At 29.0% G+C, this 21,262-nt stretch overlaps 4 protein-coding genes across 13 annotated transcripts; 2 read left to right on the top strand and 2 right to left on the bottom strand.

Annotated features, from left to right (window-relative positions):
* Nucleotides 1-177: 177 nt before the first annotated feature.
* On the bottom strand, nt 178-10,705 carry Lrr (capping protein regulator and myosin 1 linker 1 leucine rich repeat protein). Of its 5 annotated transcripts, XM_076779383.1 has the most exons (25): nt 10,243-10,484; nt 9,897-9,994; nt 9,752-9,802; nt 9,483-9,676; nt 9,218-9,395; nt 8,811-9,049; nt 8,640-8,734; nt 8,451-8,492; nt 7,996-8,183; nt 7,816-7,893; nt 7,404-7,737; nt 6,928-7,324; nt 6,541-6,859; nt 6,367-6,480; nt 6,078-6,283; nt 5,885-5,972; nt 5,586-5,810; nt 5,473-5,493; nt 5,192-5,333; nt 4,867-5,116; nt 4,596-4,789; nt 4,005-4,343; nt 3,565-3,804; nt 3,322-3,386; nt 178-3,025 (listed from the first exon to the last, which is right to left on the bottom strand). In XM_076779383.1, exons 1-25 carry the CDS (start codon nt 10,277-10,279, stop codon nt 2,912-2,914), a joined length of 4,248 nt encoding a protein of 1,415 aa, XP_076635498.1. In that variant the 5' UTR covers nt 10,280-10,484; the 3' UTR covers nt 178-2,911. The 5 variants fall into 5 exon arrangements, with proteins under 5 accessions (XP_076635498.1, XP_076635494.1, XP_076635497.1 ...); XM_076779379.1 differs by having other exon boundaries at nt 4,005-4,789; nt 10,243-10,705; XM_076779382.1 differs by lacking the exon at nt 3,322-3,386 and having other exon boundaries at nt 4,005-4,789; nt 10,243-10,705.
* Nucleotides 10,706-11,279: 574 nt separating this feature from the next.
* LOC143348786 (enoyl-CoA delta isomerase 1, mitochondrial) lies at nt 11,280-12,852 on the top strand. The gene is made up of 6 exons (XM_076779388.1): nt 11,280-11,456; nt 11,536-11,665; nt 11,729-12,000; nt 12,085-12,263; nt 12,345-12,466; nt 12,542-12,852. Exons 2-6 carry the CDS (start codon nt 11,563-11,565, stop codon nt 12,703-12,705), a joined length of 840 nt encoding a protein of 279 aa, XP_076635503.1. The 5' UTR covers nt 11,280-11,456; nt 11,536-11,562; the 3' UTR covers nt 12,706-12,852.
* On the bottom strand, nt 12,775-15,558 carry LOC143348785 (dynein regulatory complex subunit 3). Of its 3 annotated transcripts, none has more exons than XM_076779385.1 (10): nt 15,273-15,558; nt 15,003-15,212; nt 14,648-14,931; nt 14,364-14,536; nt 14,129-14,286; nt 13,849-14,041; nt 13,574-13,781; nt 13,247-13,495; nt 13,105-13,181; nt 12,775-13,029 (listed from the first exon to the last, which is right to left on the bottom strand). In XM_076779385.1, exons 2-10 carry the CDS (start codon nt 15,181-15,183, stop codon nt 12,882-12,884), a joined length of 1,671 nt encoding a protein of 556 aa, XP_076635500.1. In that variant the 5' UTR covers nt 15,184-15,212; nt 15,273-15,558; the 3' UTR covers nt 12,775-12,881. The 3 variants fall into 3 exon arrangements, with proteins under 3 accessions (XP_076635500.1, XP_076635501.1, XP_076635499.1); XM_076779386.1 differs by having other exon boundaries at nt 15,003-15,167; XM_076779384.1 differs by having other exon boundaries at nt 15,003-15,558.
* A 432-nt stretch (nt 15,559-15,990) lies between these two features.
* On the top strand, nt 15,991-20,658 carry LOC143348917 (TOM1-like protein 2). 4 transcript variants are annotated; one of them, XM_076779652.1, is made up of 9 exons: nt 15,991-16,236; nt 16,497-16,666; nt 16,945-17,226; nt 17,299-17,568; nt 17,696-17,993; nt 18,057-18,177; nt 18,253-18,283; nt 18,883-18,933; nt 19,129-20,658. In XM_076779652.1, the coding sequence occupies exons 1-9, from the start codon at nt 16,179-16,181 to the stop codon at nt 19,324-19,326; spliced, it is 1,479 nt and encodes a 492-aa protein (XP_076635767.1). In that variant the 5' UTR covers nt 15,991-16,178; the 3' UTR covers nt 19,327-20,658. The 4 variants fall into 4 exon arrangements, with proteins under 4 accessions (XP_076635767.1, XP_076635768.1, XP_076635765.1 ...); XM_076779650.1 differs by having other exon boundaries at nt 15,992-16,236; nt 18,253-18,382; XM_076779653.1 differs by lacking the exon at nt 18,883-18,933.
* Nucleotides 20,659-21,262: the final 604 nt, after the last annotated feature.

Genomic DNA, 21,262 nt, shown 5'->3' with positions numbered 1-21,262 from the left:
GTATATGAAATAAGGAATACAAATTTTCTTCAAATATTTGAGTCTTTAAATAATTAATCTAAAATTGAGTATATGAAACTCATACAAGCATTAATAAAACAAAATATGAAATTTCATTATATTATATTTTTTTAAATTTATTTAAACATATAGGGCTGTTATCAACATACGCATTAGAAAGAACTATCATTGTCATGTATGTAATAGGAGTCTTTATTTACTAGTGAATTATATTGCATAGTTAAAAAGCCACATATCAAAATCTGCTGTAAATACTGATGCTAATCTATGTTCTTTTGTGTTGAATAACATACTATGTAGATAGTGATATATACATAGCAAAATTAATAGCAGATTTTGAGACATGTCTAATTGTACAACATATGTATATATAAATGTAAATACAGGAATGTATTGAAGAAAGAATATATATAAATATTATATCATATATTCATTAGTACATACATACTGCAGACACATTCAATATATTTACATACTAAAATATTGTCTATTACAGGTGATCCTTTTTAGTGTACAGAGTCATAATTAGTATTAAGGTATTACATAAAATAATCATATTATAATATATATTATATATATATATATATGTATAATATAAGAAAACTCTATATTTAAATTCACAATATCATTGTATATATGTTCATTGTTACATAACTTAAAATGTATACAATAAATGCCTTAAGACTGAAATATAATGAATTTTTTTATGGATATACAAATCGATTACATTTTTGGCACAATAGGTTAAATTTTCGTTTTTTACATTATACATATATAACTTCATATAATAATAATACATTTTTTTAAACATAATAGATTTATTTGCAGCTCTATACTTGAAAAAACCACCTGCAACATAACATCTATTCGGATCATTAATTGTATGCACTTATGCCAATGTACAAGTCCATACATGTTTACAAGTACTATTTTACCATTGGAATAATTAAATTGTATGTTTCGTAACCTTTACTCTAATCATACAATTATTAAGTAACTTCATGATTAACTACTTTCTGCGATACTGTTTCATTTTTACTATGAACACTTCTTAAATTGATTTCATACAGCATATGATTTGGTGTAACTTTTATCACTTTAATTTACGTTGGTTTATTTGTTTAGTATGATTAGTTGTATAAGGAAAAATGCATTTAAACAGTCGATGGTTAAATCTTATGTTCAATGTATATGAGATTCACAAGATTAAATATAAAGATTAGTGTATTGGACACAACTTAGGTTTGACTTAAAATTCTTTAATCATATTAAGAAAAAGAAATATTCAGTTTAACGTGCAATATCATCATCGAGCACTTGTTTCTAAATATCTGTATACAAAAGGACATAGTTAATACAAATTAAAAATTCAATTGATATTCAAATACTTATTTGACTTTAAGAACTGTAGTAGTAATCATCGCTAATTTACCTATGCATAATTTTTTATACATGTGTATGTACATAGGTTCTTTGCTATCAAAAAACTAGTTTTCCTTTATGTTTATATAAGTTGGATTGTGTTACATTTATATTTAGCAAAACATTCTTATATAATACAAAATGTTTGTAAAAAAGCTGCTTCCTTTAAAGAAGTACATACATAGCGGATAGACTTTAGTAAATTATTTTCAATTATCGTATATTTTTAAGAAGGTATAAAATAGTAAATATAACTTACAAATGTTGCAAAAAAATTCTTGAAATACAATAATAGCCCCATAACATTTTCTTTCTATTTATCTCCTTTGAAAGTTTCCGTTTCAACATTTATACTATCATATATATGATAGTGTGGTATATACGTTGTATAATTTTTGTATATCATACTACTAAATTCATATAAATCAGCAACTTTGTAGCTGACAATATCATATTTGCCCTATACAATTTTATTTAAATTGTTCCTATCCTGTATGGAAAACAAAAACCTTTGCTAATTTATATAATAACATTATATGGCACACTGCATACATTTAATGATTCTCAGAGTTTGGTTTTGTGCATTTTTCAATTCCAATGGTAAACATTATTTTAGAAGTAGTTTTAAAAAATATGACATAATTTAATAAACATTGTGTGAAAACAAAGTATAAAGAATTACATACAATAACTAATATGGCTTAAATAAAAGTTTGTATTTTTTATAATCACAGGCTCCTTACAGTTTTTTTTTTGTTTTTTGGAAATACACCAAAATAGGTTTTATAAACTTAAAAAAAAAATTCATTTCGGAAGACATTCCAAGTTTGATTAAACAATTTTAATAAATCTTTCTTTTATTGCAATAAGTAAAAGTTATGCTAATCTTCATATAACAGAGCAGCATGTTTTTAAAATAATTAAAATTATGTAATTTATGGTCTACTTTAGACAGTCTATTATTTTAAATGTACATACAAACAATATATAAATATTTAAATGTTTAAACAAACATAACGCGATTCATCATTCAGATAATATCGTCGCAAATATCAAACAAATCTATTTTTAAGAATCTGAAGGAATGTAGAAGCATAAAATATATTCTCTGTGGAAGTGTGAATTTTTCACTTATTGTAATAGAAATAAGAGACGATTTTAGTACATTAAATACAGATACTTACCGCTAAATTAAGATAAGCTGCATTAGAAGTATAGTTTTATGAAAAAGTATAATAAGATTTTTAATGCCATCTTAATCATAGATTAGTAATTTCTATAGAGACCTTCAGTACCCTGCCTCTAATATCGTTAGCACTTGCCCTGCATTTGACTTTATATGGCACAAGTACAAATGCATCACTTTACATACTTTTGTGCCCGGTATAAAATATTGTGACAAAAATTGTCTTGACGAATAACCAATTATTAACATTGATTTTCAAATTACTACTGCTTTAAGTCACGGTCAAACGTCAACTACATCGTTATTATAGTTAAAATTTGAATCACGTAAAAATGAAGTACGTCGAAGTTTATAATTTATATGATTCTCTTCAACCGTTTTCGGCACTTCCATTACCTGAAAACGTAACGAATTACACATGTAGAATTATACTTAAAAAATAAAGAAAAAAAGAATTTTACTTCATCGATAAGTAATTTTCCAACAACTTCTTCGTGTGTTATGCTAACGATAAATTACATGAATGAAACAAAAATTAACTCATGTTAATAGGTTTCAAGCGCAAACAAATTTTTGGTAAGCTTTTACAAACTGTCCCAGGTACAGAATTTGATATGTTGCAACCTTTTCGATTCTTTATTAACTGATTTGAAAACAAAATGAAAAATAAAAAGAAACATTACATAAAATACCTTGGCATCTGGATGGTTGATAGAACGTTGAAGCACCGACCTCCATGCTGCAGGTACGGTTTGCTCTAAAATAATATGTACAGCAAGGCTTCTTAATTTAAGGGTTCAACATGCATATTTGCAATGTACTTGGAATTAAAAAGGAATTTATACTCAATCGAAAGTGATGCGTGAATCGAACAGTGTGTACCAGGTTACTATATACATTGAACATGCAAGAAAAAAGCCAAATATTTTCCTTACCATTTTCCTTTCTTTCTGTTTTACTCTTGTTTAAACTAGCTGCTAATTCTCTGACAGACCTTTTTTCTACACTTGTATTGCTTAAAGAACTAGCAGTACTACTTGCTGATAACGTTGGTGGTAATGAAGCTGGACCACTCACGCCACTATCTGTTGATTCATCAAGAGCATCACCAGAATCAGGTGTATTCCCTGCTGAAGTATTTGGACTAGAACCATCGCTTAATAAATTAAATTCGCCTATAAAATTAAATTAAATGTTGTATAATGAAGCTGCAACAATGAGGCATATACCGAGAAGAAGGCACAGCGTGTTTATATCCCCCCCTCCTGTTGCAGTCCGCTGACTCTGCCTTCTTCTCGTGGAAGAACGGTACATAATATGTGTATATTATTATAATGACCTAAGAGATTTTTGGTTTTAAGTCTTATAAACTTACCAGATTTTCTATCGGTAGCCATACTCCAAGGCCTTGGTTTTGGAGCTGTTGCAGGTGGAGTCAGTTTCGTTTTCGAAAGAACACCATTACTTTTTCCATCATTAGTGGAACTACTTCCTTTGGTTAAAGGTTTTAATACTGGCGATTTTGATGCTTCCGAATTACTCTTTGTATTACTGCCATTTGTTGGACTTCGAAGATCAAAACCTGTTGACCTCAGTTTAAGAGAAGGCAGAGGCTGACTTGCAGATTTATCAACTTCCATGGCAGATTTTTTCGTTAAACTTTTTCTGCTTTCGTAATCTTTAGGAACAGACGTTGCAAGAGATACATCCCTATCTAAAGAATTTGCAGCAGTTGTTAGTTGTAACATTTTAACATTTTCATCTGAATCCCGCAAACTACGTGAATTTGTACCAGATCCAGTAATTGGTAATGTGCTACGTTTAGAAGTGTCAGCAGAAGTACTGACAATACTATTACTACTTGTATCTTTATTACTACCAGATTTCGCAACAATTCTTTCATGATTTTGAGCATTATCAGTTGTATTCCGTCGAGCTAATGGAGATGCAGTTAATGGTGAATCACCTTGAGATCTCCTACCGATGAGAGGAGAAAATTTTTCCAAATTATCACTGGATCGTGATCGTGGTGCAGGTTCAAGAAGTGTTTTTAACATTGGAGAACTGCAACCAGGTTTCTTATCCGTGTCAGGTGGAATACTTTTGTGACTTGTAAGAGATAAATTTGGACTACCATCGGTCGGGAAGGTATGTAATGAGCTGCAGTGTAATTGAAAAAATATGAATTATTGCACATAATTATTTTTGAAGATAAGCCACGTTTTTAAACTTAATACCTATCATCACTTGTTGGAGATATGAGAGGAGTCGTCGGCGTAGTTGGTCGAAAGAATACATCAAGACCTTCTCCAAGGGCTAGACCATCCACTGGTTGATCAGGTCTCAACATTGGTCTTGTAGGCGCCCTAGTCTTTGTTCTGCGAGGCCTAGATTTCACTAAATGTTGCAATTGTTGACCCACAGTATTAGGTAATTCAGAGACAGAATCTAATGATTCTGTTAATGAATGTTCTGTTTCTGAAATAGCTAAAAAAAAAAAAGCTTCTTAATTAATTACAAAATAATAAATGCACGTGATATATTTGTTAAAAAGATATTAACCTTCTGCTTGACTTTTTGGCAGTGATGGTAATAGATCAGGTATGTCATCTGCAGAAAGTCCTTCAACGGAATCAACTACAGATTTAGGTCGCAATTTTCTTCCATGTAAACTTTTACGTTTATTTGACAGATGTGGGGTAGCCTAAATACAAAAATGATACATATACGTACGCTTACTATATCATGCACGTATATATAACAATATATTGAATAGTTGTTTAGAAAACTAAAACGATAAATGAACTTTGTTTTTAACTATCTGTATATTTAACTGTACTTACAAGATTCAAGTAATCCAATTTCTAGACAGACATGAAAGCATGGCATCATAGTTACCATAGTAACTACTATTATAAGACACAGATATTTCTATAAGAAAATTATGTTTACTTACCATTGGAGATTGGTCGCTAGAACATTGACTAATAGAATTCACTAGTGAGTAAGTTTCTGGTGGGCAATCTTCTTCCGAAGCAAGGCTGGTTCTACCAATAGGTAATGTTGTAGATACACCTACTGTACTCGTAACACCTATAACACTTCCACTGCTCATTGAACCAGCACTAGGCCGTAATACATCTGGTGTGCTGCTTCTTGTTCTATTATCGCAGTCACCAATCTAAGAATATTAATATACAAATTAGAAAATTTCTGTGTAATTTAAACGGTTATTTTACTGTTTATCATACATACTAAATTCTTGTAACTCCTTGATAATGATTCAATTACTTCATCTGTTATTCTATCAGACACATGTGCAGCAACAGCTAAATTTAATTCACTATAAAAAGAAAATTTGAAGTATTAAAGCAACAACATATATAAATAAGTAAATTTTCTTAGTAAGTAAAAAACTATTATTATTATTAGTGATTTTTATCCATACTTGACTCTATTGACTATATCTGCTCCAGCTTGTTCTGTAATAGTAGTATGTATAAATTCACTGCTGATTTGATTTTTTTCTTTGCAACTATTACGTAGATCGTCTTCAACAGCAATTGATTCACTTTCATCTCCTTTAATTACCGTTTGTGAAAGTATGGTAGGACATTGCTCATTTGCACATTTCACCATAGCATCTAAGGAATCCTATATTCAAGATTTTGAATTTATTACTATGTCTCAATAAATAGCATCAATCGTTATGTATACAAAATATAAAAAACACATACCTGTAAATATACAGTCACAACTTTATGAAGTTCATTTGCCATATCGTGTAATTTTAACTCAATCGGATTATTTTCATCCCGTCGTTGAAGAACTTCATGCAATCTTGGTAAAAGCTAAAAATAATACTTTGATAAAGTTACATTCTCGGTTTGTTTCCATTTATTTACTCGTACCTGCTTTGAATTATCTGCATCTTGTATAAGTCCAGTCGCATAGTTAATATCATTGTTAGCATCGCAACTTTCTGCAGCAATAGCTTTAATAGTATCTTGAGTTTGTACAACAAGCCTATCGACCATTTGTTGCGTAGAGCTTAATAAAAAACCTTGTTGCAGTCTAAAGGCCTGTCCATGACTATATTTGCAAGGTGTAACATTTCTCTGAAGCAAATCTTGCATTTTTTTTGCTAGTTGTTCCGTTTTCTCAGCAGAGGTTTTCATACAAGGTTGTAGATCATAAATTGGAAATGGCATATGTCTCACGCTACAATTTCTATATTAAAGTGTTATAAAAACAGTTCACATACAATTACATTATGAATAGAAAAAAGATAAACATACTTTTCTAAAGCATGAACAATGTCCGCATAACCTTGAAGTGTAATGTTATTTCTATCATAAATAATGGTCCTCAAATGGTTGTTAATTTGTAGCGCTTTTGCTAATAATCTTGCACCAGGATCTCCAATCTGATTACCACTAATATCTATAGTGTGAAGACATGTATTACTACCAAGGGCATTAATAAGATTGTAGAGATCAGACTTTAATCGAGAATCTGGTAAATGTAATGCTTGAAGAACACAATCATCTTCTTGAAGCATTTGTACAAGGGCATCCATTACAATAGCAATATGTTTGCTTTTCATACTGACAGTATTACGACCCATATATAATTGTTTTATAGATTTGTTTTTTCCTACAGCAGTTATAACTTGTGCTAGATCAACATCCATGTCTATAAAGAAACATAAACAGAAGATGGAAATGAATAATTTCACAGAAATAATCCCTCTTCTATTGTAAAACGTACGTACTGCTGTCTGAAATATCCAACGATGCTATACAACGTACACCGTGTATACACGACTCTAGCACATGAGCACCCATGGAACCCAAGTTGTTTCCACTCATATCGAGTTCTAAACCAACTGTGCTTTCGTTGCACGCCAAGCCGAGTAATAAATGTTTTAACGCTTCCAGTGGTAATTTGCAGCAAGATATATTTAAGTACTTCAACGAAAGTGTAGCTGTAAAAAACTGCTTAAAGCTGGGAGGTATTTCTTTGGTCTTTTTGCTTGAAAAAGAGTTGCGAGCAACATTTAAATGGACTAGATTAGTTGCACAACCCCGTAGTAAAGCACCAAACAGCTGAATAAAATAAATACAAAATATGAAGATACTTATTCTACGAATAGGAATTTTCTACGTATAAAGTTAAATACTTACACATTCCAGTGTAGTATCTGTACCACTTAGATCTAAATGAGTTAGGCTATTAGGTTGTGCTAGAAAATTGCACAAATTCTGTAATCGAATAATAATTATGTTATAAACAGTTCGTGCAAGTTTATTACTTGTAATAAATTATCGTGAAGTAAATTTTTCATTCCTACGTAACACACTTACGTTGATGTCATCTTTTAAAGAGTTTTCTGAAAGATTTAAATATTGTAAACTAGTTGGCATGCTTCTATTTAAACTTAGTGCATGTGCAATTTGACTTATTCCTTTTCCTGTTAGTCCACAATGTGCAAAATTTAATTTTTGTAAACCTTTAGGTAGTTTCCCAATAGGTCCGCTTAAATGTGCACCTCCTTAAAAATAATATTATGTAATACTATTACATAAATGATGCTATTAATTGAAACATAGATATATATCATTCTAAGTTATATGATAATTCAGATTCATATTAAATTAAGCACAATATAACATACAATATTATATATATATATATATATATATGTAGTAGTGGAATATCTAAATGTAGGATTATGTGTTTGAATATAAAAGGATAAGGAACAATATAAATGAAAGACACTAATAGTAACTATTAGAAATAGTAATGGTTATTTGCACACCTTGCATTAACTTGGCAATTGTTCCACACAAGCTAGAGGCTCCTACAAAAATATAAAAAAAAATTTGTACAGGAATATGTTAAGTGATTTCAAAACAGACAAAAGAAAGAAACAACGAAAAATTTAAATGGATCTACCAAGGAGGAGCACAATGATTATACGATAGAGATCTTTGTAATCATCACTTACCTTTATCTTCAATGGTATTATACGATAAATCGATAGTTTGCAACATTGTATTAGCATTAGAAATTAGAGCTAACGATAGTTTGTGCGCAAAATCCCTAAAATGAACGTTTCTTTAAATATTTTTGTTCATTAATATTACGTTTAAAAAATTGATGCGTTATTGGCTTTTACCACTTGATTCCAAGATTATCTAAATAAAGTTCCTGAATAGAAAGAGATCTGCGCATAACATGTAACAATCTTTCCAAAGGTTCGTGACTTAATTTAAGATGAGATGCTCTCAGCTTTGTAAACCAAGTGTTATATTCCAAGGCAGAAATGATTGGCACCAAATCTTTTTGATCCAAATGATCAAAATCTCTTAAATTTAATTCCCTTGTGTCGTGAGAGAGGTATATTGTATCGACATCCTGAAAATTAATATTGTTTTCAGAAACAATTCCAGTAACAAAACTATTATACTCGGGCCAACGAGACGGGTCAGCAAACGAAAACAAACGTCCTTAAATGTAACTCGTGAGCGTCCTTTCTCGTTGATCCGAGTATATTTTCTTTTTCACGTGTTTTACGAATATTACCCAAGCCACTTCTTCTCTATACGGTACACCATGTAAATCGCACATGCATGCATATTGGGTTGAGAACCCACCACAGGGCCCTGTATGTCTTGTTGCTTCTGTACTTCTAGCCAACTCGCTACCTCTTATGCTCTGCAACCTACTAGCTGGTATTACTTCTATTTTTCTTATAATATAACTGTGGAAAGGATTACAATGTTAATATCGACTAATTCAACTTTACGGTAAAAAGAAGTAAGTGTATATCTAAGAGGTAAACATGTACTTTAACGGTACAGTGGGAAAGATGTTTCGAATCGCAGTATGTAAGGCCTCGATCATTGCATCTACTTCTGTAGTATCTGCACCTGCTCCTGTAGTAGTAAAATTGTAATATCTTTCTCCGACAGTTAAAGATAACTGATTTGCTCTTTTGGATTCTATAGATGTTATTTCTAAATAATGAAAATGGCAGTCGAGCTGCAAATTAATACATAATTAATAAAATAATAATACATTTTTACCCATAATGATAAAGTAATCCTTTAGTCTTACCCTTGTAGGTACTTTGGCCGTTAAAAGAAAGAGACGGCATGGTGAAAAAACCTTAAATTACAAAAACATAATTTCACGTTAAAACACTATTTTAAATAACTCATTTATGTCTATACTAGTTTGTGACATTTCAATTATTACTTACCAGAACACGATTTTCTTGTTTATCCTGCTTTGTTTCCAATTTTACAACGTTTTTTAGTAATATCTTGACATGCTTACCAAGTAATGCTTTTACCGATTCTACAAAGAATAAATAATTTATAAACGAATGCATCGAACGTAGCGCGATATAAAATGTGGAAAAGTAACAGAAATATTTATAAAATTGCGTCATAATTCGATTTGCATATTTGCGAAATATAAGGAATAATTATTACAGTTTAAATGAATATTACGAAAAATGTGATTATTTAAATGAATAAATAATATATGTTCTCGATGTATGACAGTTCCATGATACGAACGTAAACATTCAGATCAAGACAAACCGTTTAAATCTTTCGTAAGTTGCGATCTGGTTGACATTTTGCTAGTTGTCTTATTTCTCAAACATAACCGAACCCATTTAAGACATTGTTTTTTCTGTCACCAAGTGACTGAACTATTACGTCTTGCTTAAAAAAATGTTAAGGTAAAGGGCGATGTCACGAAACTATAAAGCAGAATAGCCGCCATATTAGCACCTGCCCGCGAACCATTCTATTCCATTCCGGTCCGTTCCATTATTACAAGTAATTGTACCGCCGTGAGTGATTTTTGACAATATCATTTTCATTGTGCTAGTAATAACAGTAGACGAGATAATAAAATAAGATTTGTAATTTATTAATTGTATCAATATTGCTTTTTATATTACTATTTTGTAATAATAAAGATTTTATTATAAGATAACTAATCTTAAAGTATGAGTAACGTTACATTCCTCTCTGATATCTTAATACTTGCTCGATCATCCAAACAATATGTAAGCCAACGTTCGTGTTAAAATAATAAATGTATTTTTTAGCTGTATTCGTTATAACAACAAGAAGGTTATAAGAAACACAAAGAAAATTTCTTATGTACATATATCGAGAACGATAACAAATATAGCACGATATATGAAATCAAAAATACATACATACATGTACAGTGGCTCACAATGAAAATCGTCCATGTAGTTATAAATCAAAAACTTAAACACTAATTATAAAAAGTTTTATTTATAATATTTGGTTGGGTTTCCTTTACTGTTCTCTACTTCTTTAAGCCTATTATTAATCAGAAGAAATATTATTCCATTCTATTTTCAACGCTTCTTTTAATTGTTTTTTGTTTGTTATGAAATGTTGCCGAATTTTGAAAATAAAATAATATTTTCTACATTAATTTAAATAAATAAGAATGAAAATATGAAATCTTAGGGAAGCTGAAACTTGGAACAATTCTGATGATTGCCTCTTAACTACTGTTTACTTTAGAAGGCGTTTAAAGTTAAAGATACATAATATATAATGTTATATGGTACATATCTTGTAAATTACTCACTGTTAACAATTCGATTTCTTATTTAATAATGAAATGTCAATGAATTCGAAGCATAAGCGTCCATGCTGAAATTTTTTTAACATCAAGTAATCTAAAACAATTTGAAGGACATCAGTTATATTATCTATTCAAAGGTTAATTGATAAGTGATCTAAAGCAATTTAAAAAGTCAAAGGTTAATTGATAATGGCGTATGATTACACAAAAAGTTGCCAGATATATATATATATATATATTTTGTCTTCTTTTAATAGCAGTACTGAACCTGCATTTAATTAATCATGTTTGCGGTAAAAAGACTTTTTGGACGTATACGGATCCTTCCATATAAAACTTATGCAACAAATTCGAAACTCGTTGAAGTTACACACGATGAAAGCACAGGTAAATGTTCTAGTTTTTAACATTATGGTTCTTACTTTTTGTATTAAAATTTTCATTTCACAGGTATTAGTATACTATCGATGGCACGTCCTCCTGTAAACAGTTTAAATAAAGAACTACTAAATGCCTTGAAGACATCTTTAATGGATGTTAAAAAAAACCATTGTAAAGGTGTTATATTAGCATCTTCGATACCAGATGTATTCTCTGCAGGAATTGATATAATGGAGATGTATAATCGAACCGAAGAACAACTGACTGAGTTTTGGCAGATGTTGCAGGACACGTGGTTGACTTTATATGGCTTGGAAATACCAATAACTGCTGCTGTTAATGTATTATTAGCAAATTAATTACATAGCTATGGGTAATGATCTATCAAGTACATGAATATTTATAACGTAATTTTACTTATAAAGGGCGCCTGTCCTGCTGGAGGATGCTTATTAGCAGTTTCTTGCGAATATAGAGTTTTCATGGAAGGAAAATATTCTATTGGATTAAATGAAACAAAGCTAGGGATTGCAGCTCCAGAATGGTTTAGAAAAGTTTTTATCAATACAATAGGACACAGAAAAGCTGAATTAGCACTCTTACGGTAATTCACTATTAGTAAATATTTAATAAAACTCTTTATTTTAACAATAATACTTTCAATAATTTAAAAATATTAATTTAGAGGATCTATGTTTCATCCCAAACAAGCATTGGAAATTGGACTTGTGGATGAATTGGCTACTAGTAAAACAGATATGATCAAAAAGTGTGAAGAGTACATAAAAAGTTTCAAAAATATGCCTGGTAAGTTCACTATTGATTACTTATTTAAAAATACAAGTGAACATACAATATTTACCTTTTAAAATGTTAATAAAGCTTTAGGTCGAAGTACAACAAAACTGGGATTACGCAGAAATGATTTGGATTGGTTAAGAAAAAATAAAGAATCCGATATTAATGAATTTTTGACACTTATTCAGGCACCATCAGTGCAAGTAGGCCTTAAATTATACGTAGAATCTTTAAAAAAGAAGCGATAAAAATCTTTTAGAGTATTATAATTTTTTTAAAATGTATATTTCTAAATTTAATATTTTTATACGCATGTTTTAAAATTATAATATTTTATATTATAGTTATTCAATAAACAATACATAAATGTAATTGCTAAAGTACTTACTTTTATATTATTTATATCAATAAATTCTATAAAATTTTAATTGTCCAAAGCTTGAATGATCTCCGAATCATGAATATTTAAATTTAATTGTTGCAGTAATTCTAACGAAGAAAATTCCTTCTGTTGCGAATCCGCAAAATGTGATATTTCTAATATTTGCTCATTGTTTCGTTCATTCTCTTCTCTATAAAATTAAACTGATTTTTATTCCGAACTTAAAAATGATATGAAAAAATATATGATGGCTTAAATAACTTACTTCGCCAATTGTTCTGTATATTCTTCGAGCCAATTCTTTAATCGATTTAACATTTTATCTTCTCGAGCATCTATTACCTGTAATTGAAAAAAAATTTTATTTCGTTAATTAATTGGAAAATTGAAAAATTACATATACTTACTTGTAAATGTTTTTCATGAGAGTTAGCAAGATTGTAAGTTAAAGTATCTTTATCACCACATAAATTTATCAGATGTTTTGGTACTTTCGAATCATCTCCAAAACCACTGAGATAATACAAAATTAATCCATTAATAGTGTCATTATATTCTGCTTCGCGATTTCGTAATTGTGAGAAATATCCTCGTATGTTTGTTAAAAAGGAATCCACCATGTCAGAAATATTAAATCGGAATACTTCATTTATATCCTTCGTCACACATATTGCTCGTTAATATTTTAATTTATTAACCTTTTTTTATACATAATTTCCTTTTTTAAAACATACTTCTAACTGTTCGTGTAGCTCCATTTCAAGGGACATTAGGTTTGTCCAACCATCGGTTATCATATCGTTAAAATCGTCAGAAAATTGTTGTACTTTTTGAGTTATTTCTTCAAGCACTGCATTACTTACGTCGCCAACTAATTTTTGTAGCAAATTTTTAACGCTCGTTAAAATTTCAGTCTTTTTTTGCAGTATGTCATTTACAATACTGTGACATAAAATGGCAAAAAGATCAGTATCAATGTGTTAATAAAATAGTTGATATTATTACTTACTTCCTGCCTTGATTCAGTGAAGCCTGTTTACCTTCGTTAATAGCATTCTTGAACAAATTTATTTCGTTCGTTCGTTTTTCATGTTCTTTTAAACCTATTTCACAAAACTCTTGGCATATTGATGAAAAATTTTCTTTATATTCTTTATAAGCATTTTGTGTTTCTTCGTTTACCATAGATAATTTTATTCCCTCTAAATATAAAATCAATGCGATTAAATTACTTTATGTTTTTTCCACCTGCACTGTAAGTTTAACAAATGAAAATAAAACTTCTAAACCTTCATCGTCTGCGAACATTTGTTCAAAAAGGTAATCTTCATCGAGATATTCCATATATGCACTAGTAAGAAAAGCTAATTTTTCTTCGTATTCTTCCTGAGCAATTAATTTTTCTTTTTCTTTAGCTTCTGTTTCTTCCAGAATATTTAAGGCACGACTAAATAAGAAACCAATATACTTGAAAAAATATATAGAGATTGTTTGTACATATATTATTTATAATTTTATAATTACTAATGCTTTTCTATAGCTGTTTTTCGTTCTTCGTTGGTTATTATTTTATATTGATAATAAGTTAATTGAGGTATAAATGCAAATACATAATCCAAGTATCCATTTTCCTTAGTACATGGATTTCCCTCCATGTTTAAACTTCGTAGCTTATTGAATTTTCTTAAATATAATACCTAAAATGATAATTTCAAATATATAAATATATGTGCAGATTTAAATATACAAGATGTGGTTATTTAATAGCCACACCTCGTAAATAAAGAATAGGTAATTATGTATATTACATGGTCCCACTCTTCTATGGCATTATTACCAATGCTAAAAATTGTAAGATTGCATAGACTATCTATGCCTTCTACTTTGCTAATTTCATTATTATATAAGAGCAATATTTCCAACTTTATCAAGTTGTTTAAATTCTCCATTATTTTAATACGATTAAAAGAAAGATCTAATTCTCTTAAATGAACAAGGGTATCCAGATTTTCTATTGTTTCTATTATGTTATTAGATAACTTTAATTTAATAAGATTTGGCATCACCCAAAGATGATCAATTTTTAAAATATCTAAAATAAGAAATGTAAACTAGTAGATTTAGTAATGTAAACTAAATTATATAATTATTCGAATTACACACTAAGAAATTCAATTCGAATTCCCTTTGTTTCGTTCAAATCAATTCCATCCTCCAAAAAAAGTTTCCCAGCTTCTCCTTTTGGTCCTTGATCGATTACCAAATTTACAAGCATATTTTGATTTATTGTACGGGGTTGTACAAATTCTTGAAGTATGGTAGGAACATCTTCAGGAAAGAGCATTTTTAAATATTTTCTGTAACCCACGTACGCTAAATCGATCAAAATATTAATAGCATTCTTCATAGTTCAATTAGGCTGTAACTACCTACATGTTATTAAATTGGATATTGGACGCTTTGTCACAAATTATGTTACTATGCGTGTCCAAGACTTTGTAGCGTTACATGATTGTTGCTTAGTGATGTTACGTGATTTGAATTAACTTTTGCCCTTTATCGTAGTAGATCAAAACACAAAAAGATAAGATTCGTTGATCGGTTGAAAAACCAATGGCAGAGATTCTATCAAAAAATTGTTGTAAATGTTGAAATTATTAAAAGAAACTAACAATGTTTCTTGCATTTTTGAATAATTATGTAATTTTTAGAAAGCGGAAACAAGCACCTTCATGCCACCTATCGTCCTTCCACGAGAAGTAGGCACAGCGTGTTTACATCCCCACTCTTACTTTCGTATTAGAGTCGGATGTAACTATATGCATATTTTACCTAAAATATAAATAAAAGTAAAATTCAGGAATTTAATACGAGTTAATCTTTCATCAACAATTATTTTGATTTTAATTTATTCCCAAAGAAGTTGTTATAACATTATAGTTAAACAATTATTTTAAAGTTATAGCATAATAAAATTGTGGAATATTGTTTGATTATAAACGCTTAATTCTTTTTGAATCTTAAAAGTTATTATAAACTTGTCTTAATTTAAAAGGTTTCTTTTACATAGTAGTAAATTTGCATATCGAGAATAAAATTACAACCAATCATAACACAATACATGCAGAGCCGTATGTGATTGGTTGAGGTTTCTGACACTTTGACATCTACCTTTATCGTCGTGTGGGGTCATATGATACTGTCATTCAGAGGAATAGTAAAATTGTAAATTATTATCATATATTGTTTCTATAAAAATTTGTAACGTGCCTTATATATGCACAAGTGAGTTAAAATAACATTATCTAATCTTGAAACAGTTTTATATATTGAGCAACAATGTCATTTTTTGGAGTGAATGTTAATCCATTTTCAACACCAGTAGGCCAGAAGATAGGTAAGTTTCTTATTTACCTTTATGAAGTATTTTACGTTGATTAGTCGAATGCAAATTGATAATCAGTTTATAAGTTTCAGTCTTAGAAACTATTATTTACGTATTAGTAGATATAAGAATTTTTATATATATAATTTCTTTCTATCTGTCTATGTATAACTTCAAGCATCTATAATATCATGATTCATAACTTATAAAAGATATTCTTTAAAAGAAAATTAATTAATAGTATATATATCGTCATTATTTATTTATTCTAGAGGAAGCTACAGATGCAAATTTGGCAAGTGAGAATTGGACACTTAACATGGAAATATGTGATATTATAAATGAAACAGAGGATGGGCCAAGAGACGCAATTAAAGCAATTAAGCGTAGGCTCAATCATGCTGCAGGGAAAAATTATATTATAGTCATATATACCCTTACTGTTAGTACTTAAATATTTGGTAATATTTATATTTTAAACAAGATATAGGCTATACATTAAAGTTATTTTGTACAATTAAATAATGATACAAGGTATTTATTTCTTGATTTAATTAGTTTTTCAAAATTTTCTATTTTAATGTTATTTAATATGGGTTTAAGCCATAGTCAATTTACATGCTTCGTAACTTATCAAGAACAGATTATTAATTAACGACAAATGCTCGTAAAAATAAAAGTTTATACATGTTTTTACACAAAATAATATTAATGTACCAGGTATTAGAAACGTGTGTAAAAAATTGTGGAAAACGCTTTCATGCTCTTGCTTGTTCGCGTGAATTTGTACAAGAATTGGTTAAATTGATTGGACCAAAAAATGAACCACCGACAGCAATACAAGAAAAAGTTTTAAGTTTGATTCAAACATGGGCAGAAACATTCCGTCATCAATCGTATACTCAAGGTGTTGTGCAAATGTATCAAGAACTGAAACTAAAAGGCATACAATTTCCAATGACTGACTTAGATGCCATGGCACCCATTATTACTCCAGAAAGAGTAAGATTATTATGATATAAAAAATAACTAATCGAATAATATTACATCCCTTATTTTTTGTTAATGTTGCAGAGTGTACCCGAGTCGGAACAGAGTATTATAAATGTGCCTACAACCGAACAGCAATCGGTAACTCCTTTAGCAACACAAATTCAACAACCTCAGAATCCATCATCGGGACAAGTAGTTCAGTTGAACGAACAACAATTGGCTAAATTACAAAGTGAACTCGATGTTGTACAAGGAAACATGCGTGTTTTATCTGAAATGTTGGCATATTTTACAAGCTCAGATCAAAGCAGTAATCAACAACCAGACGTTGCAGATCGTGAACTTTTAACTGTATGAGTATAGTTTATTTATTTTCTAAAGGCTGGAAAATTTGCTTTTTGCCGCTGCGAAGAAAAATTTAATTTGTACGATATAAAACGTTTATTTAATATTGTCTTAATAATTTTGATGTTTATAGGATCTTTATGCTACATGCAAAACGATGCAAGTACGAGTTGTTGATTTAATTGGAAAGTTAGCACACGATGAAATGACAGCAGAACTATTACGTATTAATGACGAATTAAATAATTTGTTTCTGCGTTATTCACGTTACACGAAGAATAAAGCCGTAGCTGCTAGTACTATTTTAGCGCAAACAATTGGCCATCCACAAAATATGGATTCTACTTCATCGTCTAATAAACAGGAAGCTGATTCTCTTATAGATTTGTTCGATGGAACTGATGCTCTGGAAAAGCAAATGACAGGAATGGGTAAGTGTTACATAATTTCAGCAGATGGAAGAAATACTATTAATATTTTGTATCGAATAACAGGTATATCTGAGAATGGCGATAAAAGTAGGATAGATCGAAAAGAAAAGAAGGAAGGTGACAGTGATGAATTTGATATGTTTGCTCAGTCACGCAATGCATCTTATGAAACTACAAAGAACAGGTTCCTAGTATTAAATCGAGTTTCGAATTTCTTAAGAATTGTGTATCAAGTGATACTAATTTATTTTCATTACAGTGGTAGCAAATATGAGGATAATTTGGAACAGGTGAGCGGAGGAAGCCTCAATACAGCGATTCTCAATCGCAACAATCCTAAAAATCCCCAGCAGACTGCTTCTACAGTTGCTTCTACTAGTGCTACTTCTGTGCGTAATCCCTATCCTTACTATACTCTTTATTAAAAAAATATTAGCTAATATCACTATTTAAGTAATAACTATTGGTTATTTATTTACTTATAAAAAATACGTTTATTACAAGCACTAAAATATTTTTACCAATTTTTATTAAACCTTATTGTGGCAGTGTTATATATTTTAAAATAATTCAGTTACAAATTTATACAAAGAGCTTTAAAATTATCTGCCCTAGAGAAAGGTAAGAATGCTACGATTTAATCATTTTTATAACATTTAAGCATCGTATTCTCATTAATTCGATAAATCCAATAAGAAGTTGCTGCTTTCCTTTACTGAATAGCTTTTTGAAGCATGGAATGTTTTTTTTCTTTTTTTTTTTTTTTTTTTTTTTTTTTTCTTATATTTCCTTATGCTTTATTTTTGCTTACATAGATGCATATATTTATATGTTTTGCATTTTATTCGATGTGTTCGTTTTTATTTTTGTCCTTTGTGTTAATATTTAGCTGAACCGGGAATCTGAATTTAATGAAATGGCAGCCTGGTTAGATCATACGGTGAGTCATGCGTAATAATAAAATCAATTTCAAAAAATAAAAAATCAGAGGAAAATCTTACTTTAATTGTGTAAAAATCTTTTAATGTCATTTGGTGTACCCGAACGTTAATAAAGAAATTTCTCAAACGATGTCACTTGCTGTAACTTATGATTAAATAGAAAATTTTAAGCAAAACATTTTTTTTTTTTTTAGCCAGGAGCACATGGTGATCAAGAATCTCTAACGTCGTCCGAATTTGAACGTTTCTTAGCAGAAAGAGCTGCTGCGGCTGAAGCTTTACCATCTTTGCCTACAACAACTGCTGCCACTGGAAGTACTACAAATTCTGGCAACTCAAATATTCAACGCCAAATTAATAAAGATCAAGATAAATCTTTATTTGCTCTTTAAGTACTGCTTTAACATTTAAGTTTCTTACAAAATGTAGAAATTAATATTGGGTTGATACGATCATTAGATACCTCTGTCTAATAGATCAATGTTTCTAATAACACTTAAAATTAGAGCACTGAGAAAATGAATCAGGAATAAAGAAAAGGATAAGGGAAGGGAACATGCTTTGCGCTTACATGTACTTAAGAATGTAATTGACACTACACGATCGTAAATTAGCATTTCTGCATGTTGTAAAAATTTAATAACAATGAATAACTTATTTTACAACTAAAATAACCGTTATGCGTAAACATTATATAATACTGATTTAGGAATACTAATTTATGTTATATGTATATAAAGAACACATTGTATCCAGAATAACATTTATATCACAATGTGTTATATCATGCCTTGAAGCTATATAAAAATTATAATACAATTGCATTTTTCAAATTTGCAGATTCAAATGCAAAGATGTGACTATTTCATTAAATAATTGACTTTATCAAGCTGTAGGTGGAAGTATTTTTCTATGTTAAATTTAATTGTGTTTTGTTTATTCGATATTCTGTATAAACATGATATGTATTTACTATTATAGTACTTTTGATTTTTATAAAAGTATTATTATGATAGAGTAATATATTATTATTATTGCTAGAAGTGTTATAATTATGTACTGATATTGCAAATAATTAATATATTCTGAACTTATAATATAAGAATACCATTGGTAATAAGGAATTTTATGTGAATTTTATGTTTGTGATTTTAAGTATTATCTTATTTTTTAAAATATGTCCAATACTATAAATAGAATTAACATTCTTCAGATAATTTAAAAAATGTGATAAAAATTTGCAAGATAGCAAATTACACAACATTAAGTTCTAACATTTGATTTTATAAAACTATTAGGTACATCACATCCTTTCTACCAATGAATATTTTATTTTAATATCGAATAGTAAAATATTTTTGCTAAAAATATATTACTTTTAACAAGCAGTTAAAAATCATCATAGTACTGAACATATTAAATTCTATTACCGTAGAACGTATAAAACACAACACTTTCTGTTTTTATTACATCTCAGATATGTATGTACATCAGACTTTAAATCAAATTTCCTTATGTAAATGATTCATATATGTAACTCCAAACAAGCTTGTAGGTAGCATACCTTCAGAGTTATTATTTTGTTTTATTTAATCGTTTCAGTATTGCATGTTATTGAAAAAATTGTAATTTGCACGAATTTCTTTGTGCTTTTAAAATTACATGTTTGTTAAACGTTATAAATCATTTTTTTCATTTGTAATAAACATTTTCTAATGTTCCAATACGTTAATAATAGTTTATTCATAAAAAATGCTAATCCTTGTATCATATAAAGATACAAAATCGCGATTCATAGCACTAGACAAAATAACAAAATATACGTATATCGTGCAGAAAAGTAGTAGTGCGTTATATTTGGGATTATAATTATATAAATTAATACTTGATAGTATATGTATATTTAATTATTTTAAATTTTTAATTATAAGAAAATTTAAAGATATTTACTTATAATAAATATTGAGTTTGTAACAAAATGATATCTTTATACATTGAAATTATTTCATTCTTTGCTAATAAAATATGTTATCAAGTATAATATAAGAACGTATGAAAGAATTTTGTAACAACGAAGGTTCTATTTTTCTTCGATAAAATTTTTATTTTTATTAGTAATAAATACATGATTATATAATCTGCTTTATAACAATACTGGCATTAAAAACGACTAAGGAAATAAATCTGAATAATTTTAAAAGAAATCAAGTAATATTTAAAATGAATTTACGTAGTTATACCTTAATTAAATGCAGTAATAAGTAGATTGATAATTGTTTTAATCAATCGTGATATCTATTTAGTACATAACTACCTACATTGGAATTT

The sequence above is a fragment of the Colletes latitarsis genome, chromosome 12 (genome assembly GCF_051014445.1).
Source record: "Colletes latitarsis isolate SP2378_abdomen chromosome 12, iyColLati1, whole genome shotgun sequence".
In the NCBI taxonomy this organism is placed as follows: Eukaryota; Metazoa; Arthropoda; class Insecta; order Hymenoptera; family Colletidae; genus Colletes; species Colletes latitarsis.
This window is presented reverse-complemented; position numbering and strand designations above follow the sequence as displayed.

Coding starts and splice junctions, on each gene's coding strand:
- LOC143348785 (XM_076779384.1), bottom strand. CDS start 15,246: ATGAAGAATGCTATTAATATTTTGATCGATTTAGCGTACGTGGGTTAC. Junction 14,537..14,647: donor CCATAGAAGAGTGGGACCAT/GTAATATACATA, acceptor TTATCATTTTAG/GTATTATATTTAAGAAAATT. Junction 13,496..13,573: donor AGCTACACGAACAGTTAGAA/GTATGTTTTAAA, acceptor TGTGTGACGAAG/GATATAAATGAAGTATTCCG.
- LOC143348917 (XM_076779650.1), top strand. CDS start 16,179: ATGTCATTTTTTGGAGTGAATGTTAATCCATTTTCAACACCAGTAGGC. Junction 17,227..17,298: donor CCATTATTACTCCAGAAAGA/GTAAGATTATTA, acceptor TTAATGTTGCAG/AGTGTACCCGAGTCGGAACA. Junction 18,383..18,882: donor CTTCTACTAGTGCTACTTCT/GTGCGTAATCCC, acceptor GTTAATATTTAG/CTGAACCGGGAATCTGAATT.
- LOC143348786 (XM_076779388.1), top strand. CDS start 11,563: ATGTTTGCGGTAAAAAGACTTTTTGGACGTATACGGATCCTTCCATAT. Junction 12,264..12,344: donor GCTGAATTAGCACTCTTACG/GTAATTCACTAT, acceptor ATATTAATTTAG/AGGATCTATGTTTCATCCCA. Junction 12,467..12,541: donor AAGTTTCAAAAATATGCCTG/GTAAGTTCACTA, acceptor ATGTTAATAAAG/CTTTAGGTCGAAGTACAACA.
- Lrr (XM_076779379.1), bottom strand. CDS start 10,279: ATGTCAACCAGATCGCAACTTACGAAAGATTTAAACG. Junction 7,894..7,995: donor CTTTAAAAGATGACATCAAC/GTAAGTGTGTTA, acceptor ATTCGATTACAG/AATTTGTGCAATTTTCTAGC. Junction 5,973..6,077: donor GATATAGTCAATAGAGTCAA/GTATGGATAAAA, acceptor TTCTTTTTATAG/TGAATTAAATTTAGCTGTTG.